General features: G+C 45.0%; 1 protein-coding gene across 3 annotated transcripts in view; it reads left to right on the forward strand.

Moving 5' to 3' along the window:
- Positions 1–13972, forward strand: part of ABCF2 (ATP binding cassette subfamily F member 2) — a 131291-nt gene that overhangs the window by 41534 nt on the left and 75785 nt on the right. For all 3 annotated transcript variants that reach the window (XM_053713247.1, XM_053713249.1, XM_053713248.1), the window contains exon 4: positions 12832–13014. In XM_053713247.1, coding sequence (XP_053569222.1) covers positions 12832–13014 — 183 coding nt within the window. The remainder of the gene's footprint in view (positions 1–12831; positions 13015–13972) is intronic.

The raw sequence follows: 13972 nt of genomic DNA on the forward strand, positions 1-13972 counted from the left end.
GGTAGACATTTTTCTGGGCTAAAACGATTGCTTTACTAGTCATATTATGCAGATTCTAACTAATTATTGGTATTATAATCTTGGGGAACGTTTATAAAAACGGCAGGCACTGTGTTGGACACCTTTTTCAGATGGGGGCCTTTCTAGTTATAGACAGAGCCTCATTCTGGGACTGTATAGGGGTTAAATGTAAAAACTGCTCCGGTTCCGTTAATTTAAGGGTTAAAGCTCTGAAATTTGGTGTGCAATACTTTTAATGGTTTAAGACACTGTGGTGAAATTTTGGTGAATTTTGAACAATTCCTTCATACTTTTTCACATATTCAGTAATAAAGTGTTTTCAGTTTGAAATTTAAAGTGACAGTAACGGTTTTATTTTAAAACGTTTTTTGTGCTTTGTTGACAAGTTTAAGCCTGTTTAACATGTCTGTACCATCAGATAAGCTATGTTCTATATGTATGAAAGCCAATGTGTCTCCCCATTTAAATTTGTGATAATTGTGCCATAGTGTCCAAACAAAGTAAGGACAGTAATGCCACAGATAATGATATTGCCCAAGATGATTCCTCAAATGAGGGGAGTAAACATGATACTACATCATCCCCTACTGTGTCTACACCATTTATGCCCACACAGGAGGCCCCTCGTACATCTAGTGCGCCAATACTTATTACCATGCAACAATTAACGGCTGTAATGGATAACTCCATAGAAAATCTTTTATCCAAAATGCCTACTTATCAGAGAAAGCGCGATTGCTCTGTTTTAAACACTGAAAAGCAAGAGGACGCTGATGATAACTGTTCTGACATACCCTCACACCAATCTCAAGGGGCCATGAGGGAGGTTTTGTCTGATGGAAAAATTTCTCAAAAAGCTGAACCTGATGTTGTGACATTTAAATTTAAATTAGAACATCTCCGCGCACTGCTTAAGGAGGTGTTATCTACTCTGGATGATTGTGACAATTTGGTCATTCCAGAGAAATTATGTAAGATGGACAAGTTCCTAGAGGTTCCGGTGCCCCCCGACGCTTTTCCTATACCCAAGCGGGTGGCGGACATAGTAAATAAAGAGTGGGAAAGGCCCGGCATACCTTTTTGTTCCCCCCCCCTATATTTAAGAAATTATTTCCTATAGTCGACCCCAGAAAGGACTTATGGCAGACAGTCCCCAAGGTCGAGGGGGCGGTTTCTACTCTAAACAAACGCACTACTATTCCTATCGAAGATAGTTGTGCTTTCAAAGATCCTATGGATAAGAAATTAGAGGGTTTGCTTAAAAAGATTTTTGTACAGCAAGGTTACCTTCTACAACCAATTTCATGCATTGTTCCTGTCACTACGGCAGCGTGTTTCTGGTTCGAGGAACTAGAAAAATCGCTCAGTAAAGAATCTTCGTATGAGGAGGTTATGGACAGAGTTCAAGCACTTAAATTGGCTAACTCTTTTGTTTTAGATGCCGCTTTGCAATTAGCTAGATTAGCGGCGAAAAATTCAGGGTTTGCTGTCGTGGCGCGCAGAGTGCTTTGGCTAAAGTCTTGGTCAGCGGATGTGTCTTCCAAGACAAAATTGCTTAACATTCCTTTCAAAGGTAAAACATTATTTGGACCTGATTTGAAAGAGATTATTTCAGACATCACTGGGGGAAAGGGCCACGCCCTCCCACAGGGATAGGTCTTTTAAGGCTAATAATAAGCCTAATTTTCGTCCCTTTCGCAGAAACGGACCAGTCTCTAATTCTGTATCCTCTAAGCAAGAGGGTAATACTTCACAACCCAAACCAGCCTGGAAACCAATGCAAGGCTGGAACAAGGGTAAGCAGGCCAAGAAGCCTACCACTGCTACCAAAACAGCATGAAGGGATAGCCCCCGATCCGGGACCGGATCTAGTGGGGGGCAGACTTTCTCTTTGCTCAGGCTTGGGCAAGAGATGTTCAGGATCCTTGGGCGCTAGAAATAGTTTCTCAAGGTTATCTCCTGGAATTCAAGGAACTACCCCCAAGGGGAAGGTTCCACAGGTCTCAATTATCTTCAAACCAAATAAAGAGACAGGCATTCTTACATTGTGTAGAAGACCTGTTAAAGATGGGAGTGATACATCCAGTTCCAATAAGAGAACAAGGAATGGGATTTTATTCCAATCTGTTCATAGTTCCCAAAAAAGAGGGAACATTCAGACCAATTTTGGATCTAAAGATCCTAAACAAATTTCTCAGGGTACCATCGTTCAAAATGGAAACTATTCGAACGATCCTACCTACTATCCAGGAAAATCAATTTATGACTACCATGGATTTAAAGGATGCGTACCTACATATTCCTATCCACAAGGAACATCATCAGTTCCTAAGGTTCGCTTTTCTGGACAAGCATTACCAGTTTGTGGCACTTCCATTTGGATTAGCCACTGCTCCAAGGATTTTCACAAAGGTACTAGGGTCCCTTCTAGCGGTTCTTAGACCAAGGGGCATTGCAGTAGTACCTTACTTGGACGACATCCTGATTCAAGCGTCGTCCCTGTCAAAAGCAAAGGCTCATACGGACATCGTCCTAGCCTTTCTCAGATCTCACGGATGGAAGGTGAACAAAGAAAAAAGTTCTCTGTCCCCATCAACAAGAGTTCCCTTCTTGGGAACTATAATAGATTCCTTAGAAATGAGGATTTTTCTGACAGAGGTCAGAAAATCAAAACTTCTAAGCTCTTGTCAAGTACTTCATTCTGTTCCTCGTCCTTCCATAGCGCAGTGCATGGAAGTAATAGGATTGATGGTTGCAACAATGGACATAGTTCCTTTTGCACGAATTCATCTAAGACCATTACAACTGTGCATGCTCAGACAGTGGAATGGGGATTATACAGACTTGTCTCCGACGATTCAAGTAGATCAAAAGACCAGAGATTCACTCTGTTGGTGGCTGACCCTGGACAATCTGTCACAGGGAATGAGCTTCCGCAGACCAGAGTGGGTCATTGTCACGACCGACGCCAGCCTAGTGGGCTGGGGCGCGGTCTGGGAATCCCTGAAAGCTCAGGGTCTATGGTCTCGGGAAGAGTCTCTTCTCCCAATAAACATTCTGGAACTGAGAGCGATATTCAATGCTCTCAGAGCTTGGCCTCAACTAGCAAAGGCCAAATTCATAAGGTTTCAGTCAGACATGACGACCGTTGCATATATCAATCATCAGGGGGGAACAAGGACTTCCCTGGCGATGAAAGAAGTGACCAAGATAATTCAATGGGCGGAGGATCACTCCTGCCACTTGTCTGCGATCCACATCCCAGGAGTGGAAAATTGGGAAGCGGATTTTCTGAGTCGTCAGACATTCCATCCGGGGGAGTGGGAACTCCATCCGGAAATCTTTGCCCAAATAACTCAATTATGGGGCATTCCAGACATGGATCTGATGGCGTCTCGTCAGAACTTCAAGGTTCCTTGCTACGGGTCCAGATCCAGGGATCCCAAGGCGACCCTAGTAGATGCACTAGTAGCACCTTGGACCTTCAACCTAGCTTATGTATTCCCACCGTTTCCTCTCATCCCCAGGCTGGTAGCCAGGATCAATCAGGAGAGGGCCTCGGTGATCTTGATAGCTCCTGCGTGGCCACGCAGGACTTGGTATGCAGACCTGGTGAATATGTCATCGGCTCCACCATGGAAGCTACCTTTGAGACAGGACCTTCTTGTTCAGGGTCCATTCGAACATCCGAATCTGGTTTCCCTCCAACTGACGGCTTGGAGATTGAACGCTTGATTTTATCAAAGCGTGGGTTTTCAGATTCTGTAATAGATACTCTGATTCAGGCTAGAAAGCCTGTAACTAGAAAAATTTACCATAAAATATGGAAAAAATATATCTGTTGGTTTGAATCTAAAGGATTCCCATGGAACAAGATAAAAATTCCTAATATTCTATCCTTTCTACAAGAAGGTTTGGAGAAAGGATTATCTGCAAGTTCTCTGAAGGGACAGATCTCTGCTTTATCTGTTTTACTTCACAAAAGACTGGCAGCTGTGCCAGATGTTCAAGCATTTGTTCAGGCTCTGGTTAGGATCAAGCCTGTTTACAGACCTTTGACTCCTCCCTGGAGTCTAAATCTAGTTCTTTCAGTTCTTAAAGGGGTTCCGTTTGAACCCTTACATTCCGTAGATATTAAGTTATTATCTTGGAAAGTTTTGTTTTTGGTTGCAATTTCTTCTGCTAGAAGAGTTTCTGAGTTATCTGCTCTGCAGTGTTCTCCGCCCTATCTGGTGTTCCATGCAGATAAGGTGGTTTTGCGTACTAAGCCTGGTTTTCTTCCGAAAGTTGTTTCCAACAAAAAATATTAACCAGGAGATAGTTGTACCTTCTTTGTGTCCGAATCCAGTTTCAAAGAAGGAACGTTTGTTACACAATTTAGACGTAGTCCGTGCTCTAAAATTCTATTTAGAGGCTACTAAAGATTTCAGACAAACATCTTCCTTGTTTGTTGTTTATTCTGGTAAAAGGAGAGGTCAAAAAGCGATTTCTACCTCTCTTTCCTTTTGGCTTAAAAGCATTATCCGATTGGCTTATGAGACTGCCGGACGGCAGCCTCCTGAAAGAATCACAGCTCACTCCACTAGGGCTGTGGCTTCCACATGGGCCTTCAAGAACGAGGCTTCTGTTGACCAGATATGTAAGGCAGCGACTTGGTCTTCACTGCACACTTTTGCCAAATTTTACAAATTTGATACTTTTGCTTCTTCGGAGGCTATTTTTGGGAGAAAGATTTTGCAAGCTGTGGTGCCTTCCATTTAGGTGACCTGATTTGCTCCCTCCCTTCATCCGTGTCCTAAAGCTTTGGTATTGGTTCCCACAAGTAAGGATGACGCCGTGGACCGGACACACCAATGTTGGAGAAAACAGAATTTATGCTTACCTGATAAATTACTTTCTCCAACGGTGTGTCCGGTCCACGGCCCGCCCTGGTTTTTTAATCAGGTCTGATGAATTATTTTCTCTAACTACAGTCACCACGGTATCATATGGTTTCTCCTATATATATTTCCTCCTGTCCGTCGGTCGAATGACTGGGGTGGGCGGAGCCTAGGATGGATCATGTGACCAGCTTTGTGTGTATTTTCTACTTCTCGGGCCCTCTAATCTTCATATTGACTGACCTATGGAGTGTGTGTATTTTCTACTTGCTTCTTCTTGACCCCTCTAAACTTCATATTGACTGACCTATGGAGTGTGTGTATTTTCTGCTTGCTTCTTCTTGACCCCTCTAATCTTCATATTGACTGACCTATGTAGTGTGTGTATTCTACTTTTTCTCGGCCCCTCTAATCTTCATATTGACTGACCTATGGAGTGTGTGTATTTTCTACTTCTTCTCGGCCCCTCTAAACTTCATATTGACTGACCTATGGAGTGTGTGTATTTTCTTCTTCTCGGCCCCTCTAATCTTCATATTGACTGACCTATGGAGTGTGTGTATTTTCTACTTGCTTCTTCTTGACCCCTCTAAACTTCATATTGACTGACCTATGGAGTGTGTGTATTTTCTGCTTGCTTCTTCTTGACCCCTCTAATCTTCATATTGACTGACCTATGTAGTGTGTGTATTCTACTTTTTCTCGGCCCCTCTAATCTTCATATTGACTGACCTATGGAGTGTGTGTATTTTCTACTTCTCGGCCCCTCTAATCTTCATATTGACTGACCTATGTAGTGTGTGTATTTTCTACTTCTCGGCCCCTCTAATCTTCATATTGACTGACCTATGTAGTGTGTGTATTTTCTACTTCTTCTCGGCCCCTCTAAACTTCATATTGACTGACCTATGGAGTGTGTGTATTTTCTTCTTCTCGGCCCCTCTAATCTTCATATTGACTGACCTATGTAGTGTGTGTATTTTCTACTTCTCGGCCCCTCTAATCTTCATATTGACTGACCTATGGAGTGTGTGTATTTTCTACTTCTCGGCCCCTCTAATCTTCATATTGACTGACCTATGTAGTGTGTGTATTTTCTTCTTCTCGGCCCCTCTAATCTTCATATTGACTGACTTATGGAGTGTGTGTATTTTCTACTTCTCGGCCCCTCTAATCTTCATATTGACTGACCTATGTAGTGTGTGTATTTTCTACTTCTCGGCCCCTCTAATCTTCATATTGACTGACCTATGGAGTGTGTGTATTTTCTTCTTCTCGGCCCCTCTAATCTTCATATTGACTGACCTATGGAGTGTGTGTATTTTCTTCTTCTCGGCCCCTCTAATCTTCATATTGACTGACCTATGGAGTGTGTGTATTTTCTTCTTCTCGGCCCCTCTAATCTTCATATTGACTGACCTATGGAGTGTGTGTATTTTCTTCTTCTCGGCCCCTCTAATCTTCATATTGACTGACCTATGGAGTGTGTGTATTTTCTTCTTCTCGGCCCCTCTAATCTTCATATTGACTGACCTATGGAGTGTGTGTATTTTCTACTTCTTCTTCTCGGCCCCTCTAATCTTCATATTGACTGACCTATGGAGTGTGTGTATTTTCTTCTTCTCGGCCCCTCTAATCTTCATATTGACTGACCTATGGAGTGTGTGTATTTTCTACTTGCTACTTCTCGGCCCCTCTAATCTTCATATTGACTGACCTATGGAGTGTGTATTTTCTACTTCTCGGCCCCTCTAATCTTCATATTGACTGACCTATGGAGTGTGTGTATTTTCTACTTCTCTGCCCCTCTAATCTCCATATTGACTGACCTATGTAGTGTGTGTATTTTCTACTTCTCGGCCCCTCTAATCTTCATATTGACTGACCTATGGAGTGTGTGTATTTTCTACTTCTTGGCCCCTCTAATCTTCATATTGACTGACCTATGGAGTGTGTGTATTTTCTACTTCTCGGCCCCTCTAATCTTCATATTGACTGACCTATGGAGTGTGTGTATTTTCTACTTCTTCTCGGCCCCTCTAAACTTCATATTGACTGACCTATGGAGTGTGTGTTTTTTCTTCTTCTCGGCCCCTCTAATCTTCATATTGACTGACCTATGTAGTGTGTGTATTTTCTACTTCTTCTCGGCCCCTCTAATCTTCATATTGACTGACCTATGTAGTGTGTGTATTTTCTACTTCTCGGCCCCTCTAATCTTCATATTGACTGACCTATGTAGTGTGTGTATTTTCTTCTTCTCGGCCCCTCTAATCTCCATATTGACTGACCTATGGAGTGTGTGTATTTTCTTCTTCTCGGCCCCTCTAATCTTCATATTGGCTGACCTATGTAGTGTGTGTATTTTCTTCTTCTCGGCCCCTCTAATCTCCATATTGACTGACCTATGGAGTGTGTGTATTTTCTTCTTCTCGGCCCCTCTAATCTCCATATTGACTGACCTATGGAGTGTGTGTATTTTCTACTTCTCGGCCCCTCTAATCTTCATATTGACTGACCTATGGAGTGTGTGTATTTTCTACTTCTCGGCCCCTCTAATCTTCATATTGACTGACCTATGGAGTGTGTGTATTTTCTTCTTCTCGGCCCCTCTAATCTTCATATTGACTGACCTATGGAGTGTGTGTATTTTCTTCTTCTCGGCCCCTCTAATCTTCATATTGACTGACCTATGGAGTGTGTATTTTCTACTTGCTTCTTCTCTGCCCCTCTAATCTCCATATTGACTGACCTATGGAGTGTGTGTATTTTCTTCTTCTCGGCCCCTCTAATCTTCATATTGACTGACCTATGGAGTGTGTGTATTTTCTTCTTCTCGGCCCCTCTAATCTTCATATTGACTGACCTATGGAGTGTGTGTATTTTCTGCTTGCTTCTTCTCGGCCCCTCTAAACTTCATATTGACTGACCTATGGAGTGTGTGTATTTTCTACTTCTCGGCCCCTCTAATCTTCATATTGACTGACCTATGGAGTGTGTGTATTTTCTACTTGCTACTTCTCGGCCCCTCTAAACTTCATATTGACTGACCTATGGAGTGTGTGTATTTTCTTCTTCTCGGCCCCTCTAATCTCCATATTGACTGACCTATGGAGTGTGTGTATTTTCTACTTGCTTCTTCTCGGCCCCTCTAATCTTCATATTGACTGACCTATGGAGTGTGTGTATTTTCTACTTCTCGGCCCCTCTAATCTTCATATTGACTGACCTATGTAGTGTGTGTATTTTCTACTTCTTCTCGGCCCCTCTAATCTTCATATTGACTGACCTATGGAGTGTGTGTATTTTCTACTTCTCGGCCCCTCTAATCTTCATATTGACTGACCTATGTAGTGTGTGTATTTTCTACTTCTTCTCGGCCCCTCTAATCTTCATATTGACTGACCTATGGAGTGTGTGTATTTTCTACTTCTTGGCCCGTCTAATCTTCATATTGACTGACCTATGTAGTGTGTGTATTTTCTACTTCTCGGCCCCTCTAATCTTCATATTGACTGACCTATGTAGTGTGTGTATTTTCTACTTGCTTCTTCTCGGCCCCTCTAATCTCCATATTGACTGACCTATGGAGTGTGTGTATTTTCTACTTGCTTCTTCTCGGCCCCTCTAATCTCCATATTGACTGACCTATGGAGTGTGTGTATTTTCTACTTGCTTCTTCTCGGCCCCTCTAATCTTCATATTGACTGACCTATGGAGTGTGTGTATTTTCTACTTCTCGGCCCCTCTAATCTTCATATTGACTGACCTATGTAGTGTGTGTATTTTCTACTTCTCGGCCCCTCTAATCTTCATATTGACTGACCTATGTAGTGTGTGTATTTTCTACTTCTCGGCCCCTCTAATCTTCATATTGACTGACCTATGGAGTGTGTGTATTTTCTACTTCTCGGCCCCTCTAATCTTCATATTGACTGACCTATGTAGTGTGTGTATTTTCTACTTCTTCTCGGCCCCTCTAATCTTCATATTGACTGACCTATGGAGTGTGTGTATTTTCTACTTCTCGGCCCCTCTAATCTTCATATTGACTGACCTATGTAGTGTGTGTATTTTCTACTTCTTCTCGGCCCCTCTAATCTTCATATTGACTGACCTATGTAGTGTGTGTATTTTCTTCTTCTCGGCCCCTCTAATCTTCATATTGACTGTCCTATGTAGTGTGTGTATTTTCTACTTCTCGGCCCCTCTAATCTTCATATTGACTGACCTATGTAGTGTGTGTATTTTCTACTTCTCGGCCCCTCTAATCTTCATATTGACTGACCTATGTAGTGTGTGTATTTTCTACTTGCTTCTTCTCGGCCCCTCTAATCTCCATATTGACTGACCTATGGAGTGTGTGTATTTTCTACTTGCTTCTTCTCGGCCCCTCTAATCTCCATATTGACTGACCTATGGAGTGTGTGTATTTTCTACTTGCTTCTTCTCGGCCCCTCTAATCTTCATATTGACTGACCTATGGAGTGTGTGTATTTTCTACTTCTCGGCCCCTCTAATCTTCATATTGACTGACCTATGTAGTGTGTGTATTTTCTACTTCTCGGCCCCTCTAATCTTCATATTGACTGACCTATGTAGTGTGTGTATTTTCTTCTTCTCGGCCCCTCTAATCTTCATATTGACTGACCTATGTAGTGTGTGTATTTTCTACTTCTCGGCCCCTCTAATCTTCATATTGACTGACCTATGGAGTGTGTGTATTTTCTACTTCTCGGCCCCTCTAATCTTCATATTGACTGACCTATGTAGTGTGTGTATTTTCTACTTCTTCTCGGCCCCTCTAATCTTCATATTGACTGACCTATGGAGTGTGTGTATTTTCTACTTCTCGGCCCCTCTAATCTTCATATTGACTGACCTATGTAGTGTGTGTATTTTCTACTTCTTCTCGGCCCCTCTAATCTTCATATTGACTGACCTATGTAGTGTGTGTATTTTCTTCTTCTCGGCCCCTCTAATCTTCATATTGACTGACCTATGTAGTGTGTGTATTTTCTACTTCTCGGCCCCTCTAATCTTCATATTGACTGACCTATGTAGTGTGTGTATTTTCTACTTCTTCTCGGCCCCTCTAATCTTCATATTGACTGACCTATGGAGTGTGTGTATTTTCTTCTTCTCTGCCCCTCTAATCTTCATATTGACTGACCTATGTAGTGTGTGTATTTTCTACTTCTCGGCCCCTCTAATCTTCATATTGACTGACCTATGGAGTGTGTGTATTTTCTGCTTGCTTCTTCTCGGTCCCTCTAATCTTCATATTGACTGACCTATGGAGTGTGTGTATTTTCTACTTGCTTCTTCTCGGCCCCTCTAATCTCCATATTGACTGACCTATGGAGTGTGTGTATTTTCTACTTGCTTCTTCTCGGCCCCTCTAATCTCCATATTGACTGACCTATGGAGTGTGTGTATTTTCTACTTGCTTCTTCTCGGCCCCTCTAAACTTCATATTGACTGACCTATGGAGTGTGTGTATTTTCTACTTCTCGGCCCCTCTAATCTTCATATTGACTGACCTATGGAGTGTGTGTATTTTCTACTTCTCGGCCCCTCTAATCTTCATATTGACTGACCTATGTAGTGTGTGTATTTTCTACTTCTCGGCCCCTCTAATCTTCATATTGACTGACCTATGTAGTGTGTGTATTTTCTACTTCTCGGCCCCTCTAATCTTCATATTGACTGACCTATGTAGTGTGTGTATTTTCTACTTGCTTCTTCTCTGCCCCTCTAATCTTCATATTGGCTGACCTGTGGAGTGTGTATTTTCTGCTTGCTTGAGACCATCTTTGTGGGCTGCTTCATAGTGCTTCTTTAGCTTGCTTCATTGTGGACCCAAAGGTTGTGAATTCGTTCCAGCTTTAGGGGATTTTACAATTAATGTAAGGATTTTTGTGCGCCTTTTTTTTTTTTTTTTTTCTTCCCCTGGTGTTCTGCATAGCTATGTATGAAGACCCACTCCTTCCTGTCTTGTGGCCTTTGTTAGTCTGGCTTCCCTTTTATTTTATTTACCATCAGTAAAGCATGACTAAGGTTGTCCAGAGGTGCAGAAAATACTTAGGTTCCACCAGGTTTCTCAGCATGAAGTGCCCACAGTCGCACAAGGTCCTTAGCTCTCACAGCATGAGGTGCCCACCTGGGCCAGTCGCACAAGGTCCTTAGCTCTCACAGCATGAGGTGCCCACCTGGGCCAGTCGCACAAGGTCCTTAGCTCTCACAGCATGAGGTGCCCACCTGGGCCAGTCGCACAAGGTCCTTAGCTCTCACAGCATGAGGTGCCCACCTGGGCCAGTCGCACAAGGTCCTTAGCTCTCACAGCATGAGGTGCCCACCTGGGCCAGTCGCACAAGGTCCTTAGCTCTCACAGCATGAGGTGCCCACCTGGGCCAGTCGCACAAGGTCCTTAGCTCTCACAGCATGAGGTGCCCACCTGGGCCAGTCGCACAATGTCCTTAGCTCTCACAGCATGAGGTGCCCACCTGGGCCAGTCGCACAAGGTCCTTAGCTCTCACAGCATGAGGTGCCCACCTGGGCCAGTCGCACAATGTCCTTAGCTCTCACAGCATGAGGTGCCCACCTGGGCCAGTCGCACAAGGTCCTTAGCTCTCACAGCATGAGGTGCCCACCTGGGCCAGTCGCACAAGGTCCTTAGCTCTCACAGCATGAGGTGCCCACCTGGGCCAGTCGCACAATGTCCTTAGCTCTCACAGCATGAGGTGCCCACCTGGGCCAGTCGCACAAGGTCCTTAGCTCTCACAGCATGAGGTGCCCACCTGGGCCAGTCGCACAAGGTCCTTAGCTCTCACAGCATGAGGTGCCCACCTGGGCCAGTCGCACAATGTCCTTAGCTTTCACCGCATGAGGTGCCCACCTGGGCCAGTCGCACAATGTCCTTAGCTCTCACAGCATGAGGTGCCCACCTGGGCCAGTCGCACAATGTCCTTAGCTCTCACAGCATGAGGTGCCCACCTGGGCCAGTCGCACAATGTCCTTAGCTCTCACAGCATGAGGTGCCCACCTGGGCCAGTCGCACAATGTCCTTAGCTCTCACAGCATGAGGTGCCCACCTGGGCCAGTCGCACAAGGTCCTTAGCTCTCACAGCATGAGGTGCCCACCTGGGCCAGTCGCACAATGTCCTTAGCTCTCACAGCATGAGGTGCCCACCTGGGCCAGTCGCACAATGTCCTTAGCTCTCACAGCATGAGGTGCCCACCTGGGCCAGTCGCACAAGGTCCTTAGCTCTCACAGCATGAGGTGCCCACCTGGGCCAGTCGCACAAGGTCCTTAGCTCTCACAGCATGAGGTGCCCACCTGGGCCAGTCGCACAAGGTCCTTAGCTCTCACAGCATGAGGTGCCCACCTGGGCCAGTCGCACAAGGTCCTTAGCTCTCACAGCATGAGGTGCCCACCTGGGCCAGTCGCACAAGGTCCTTAGCTCTCACAGCATGAGGTGCCCACCTGGGCCAGTCGCACAAGGTCCTTAGCTCTCACAGCATGAGGTGCCCACCTCGGCCAGTCGCACAATGTCCTTAGCTCTCACAGCATGAGGTGCCCACTTAAGCCAGAGTTGCAGACTCGCACACTATTTGTGGTTATAGACTCATCTGCTTGTCTGGCCATCTTTGTGCGACACCCCTGCAGCAGCAGAGGGAATACTCTGGTTCCACAGTGATGCAGCCTAAACTGTTGAGGTAGGTAGTGTGATCCAGAGAGATACCTCTGCTTGCGTCTCCTGTGGATGTTACTGGCAGTGCAGGGGAACAGTAACGCAGTGTGGGGCAGTTGCTCGGTAACAAGTAGGACAGTTTGACTGTGAGTTAGCTGCTTTAGCAGAAGTTTAATCTCTGTAGGAAGCAGTAGACTGGGCACTGACACCTTTTTACTTTTTTTTTTTCCTCCCAGGGAAGTCAATGCTGCTCTCTGCCATAGGGGCTCGTGAGGTGCCAATCCCAGAGCACATAGATATCTATCACCTGACTCGGGAAATGCCCCCCACTGATAAGACTGCTCTAGAGTGTGTTATGGAGGTGGATACCGAGAGGAGCATGCTGGAAAAGGAAGCGGAGAGGCTCGCGCATGAGGATGGTGAGAGGCAGCTTGCGCTGGGGCACAGGGTGAGGGCGAGAGAGGCAGCTTGCGCTGGGGCACAGGGTGAGGGCGAGAGAGGCAGCTTGCGCTGGGGCACAGGGTGAGGGCGAGAGAGGCAGCTTGCGCTGGGGCACAGGGTGAGGGCGAGAGAGGCAGCTTGCGCTGGGGCACAGGGTGAGGGCGAGAGGCAGCTTGCGCTGGGGCACAGGGTGAGGGCGAGAGGCAGCTTGCGCTGGGGCACAGGGTGAGGGCGAGAGAGGCAGCTTGCGCTGGGGCACAGGGTGAGGGCGAGAGAGGCAGCTTGCGCTGGGGCACAGGGTGAGGGCGAGAGAGGCAGCTTGCGCTGGGGCACAGGGTGAGGGCGAGAGAGGCAGCTTATGAGAGAGGGGGCTGATGCTAAGGGATTTGCTTACTACAGGGCAATAAACAAGTAGTTGTACTTATTTTCCTAGAAGCAGAACCTTTTCACTTTCTGCGATGAGAATTTGTTTAGTGAATGTTTCGGTCATTTTTAAATAAAATAAAATGTTAAATTAAACATTTATACTAAAGCACCAGCTCAAGTGCAATGTGTTGGTTAAGTGGAGAATAAAGCCATTTGTAAAGTTTTAGAATATATTGTAGTAGTTACAAATTGCATTGCAAATTAGCTGCAGACAAAAAAAGAAACTGTAAAATGTCTTGAATAAATGTGTTTCCTTTTCTCTTTGTCTAACATAGAAGTTTAGTATTAAAAAGGTGCATTGCTCATACATCTTATATTCAGAAAAAAACTGCTTTGCAGACTGGGAAAGGCTAGGGGGCCGGTTTGACAATAATCCCGGAGAGCCAGTCAATAAGCAATGGGCACCTGCTTTGTAGCACTACTGCATATTTGACTGTTTTCTTCAAACAGCACTTTGCTGTGGATGTGCTGTGTTAAGAAAACTTACACAGTGTAGCCAGGGCACAGCTC

This window comes from Bombina bombina, chromosome 5 (genome assembly GCF_027579735.1).
Source record: "Bombina bombina isolate aBomBom1 chromosome 5, aBomBom1.pri, whole genome shotgun sequence".
NCBI classification, from domain to species: Eukaryota; Metazoa; Chordata; class Amphibia; order Anura; family Bombinatoridae; genus Bombina; species Bombina bombina.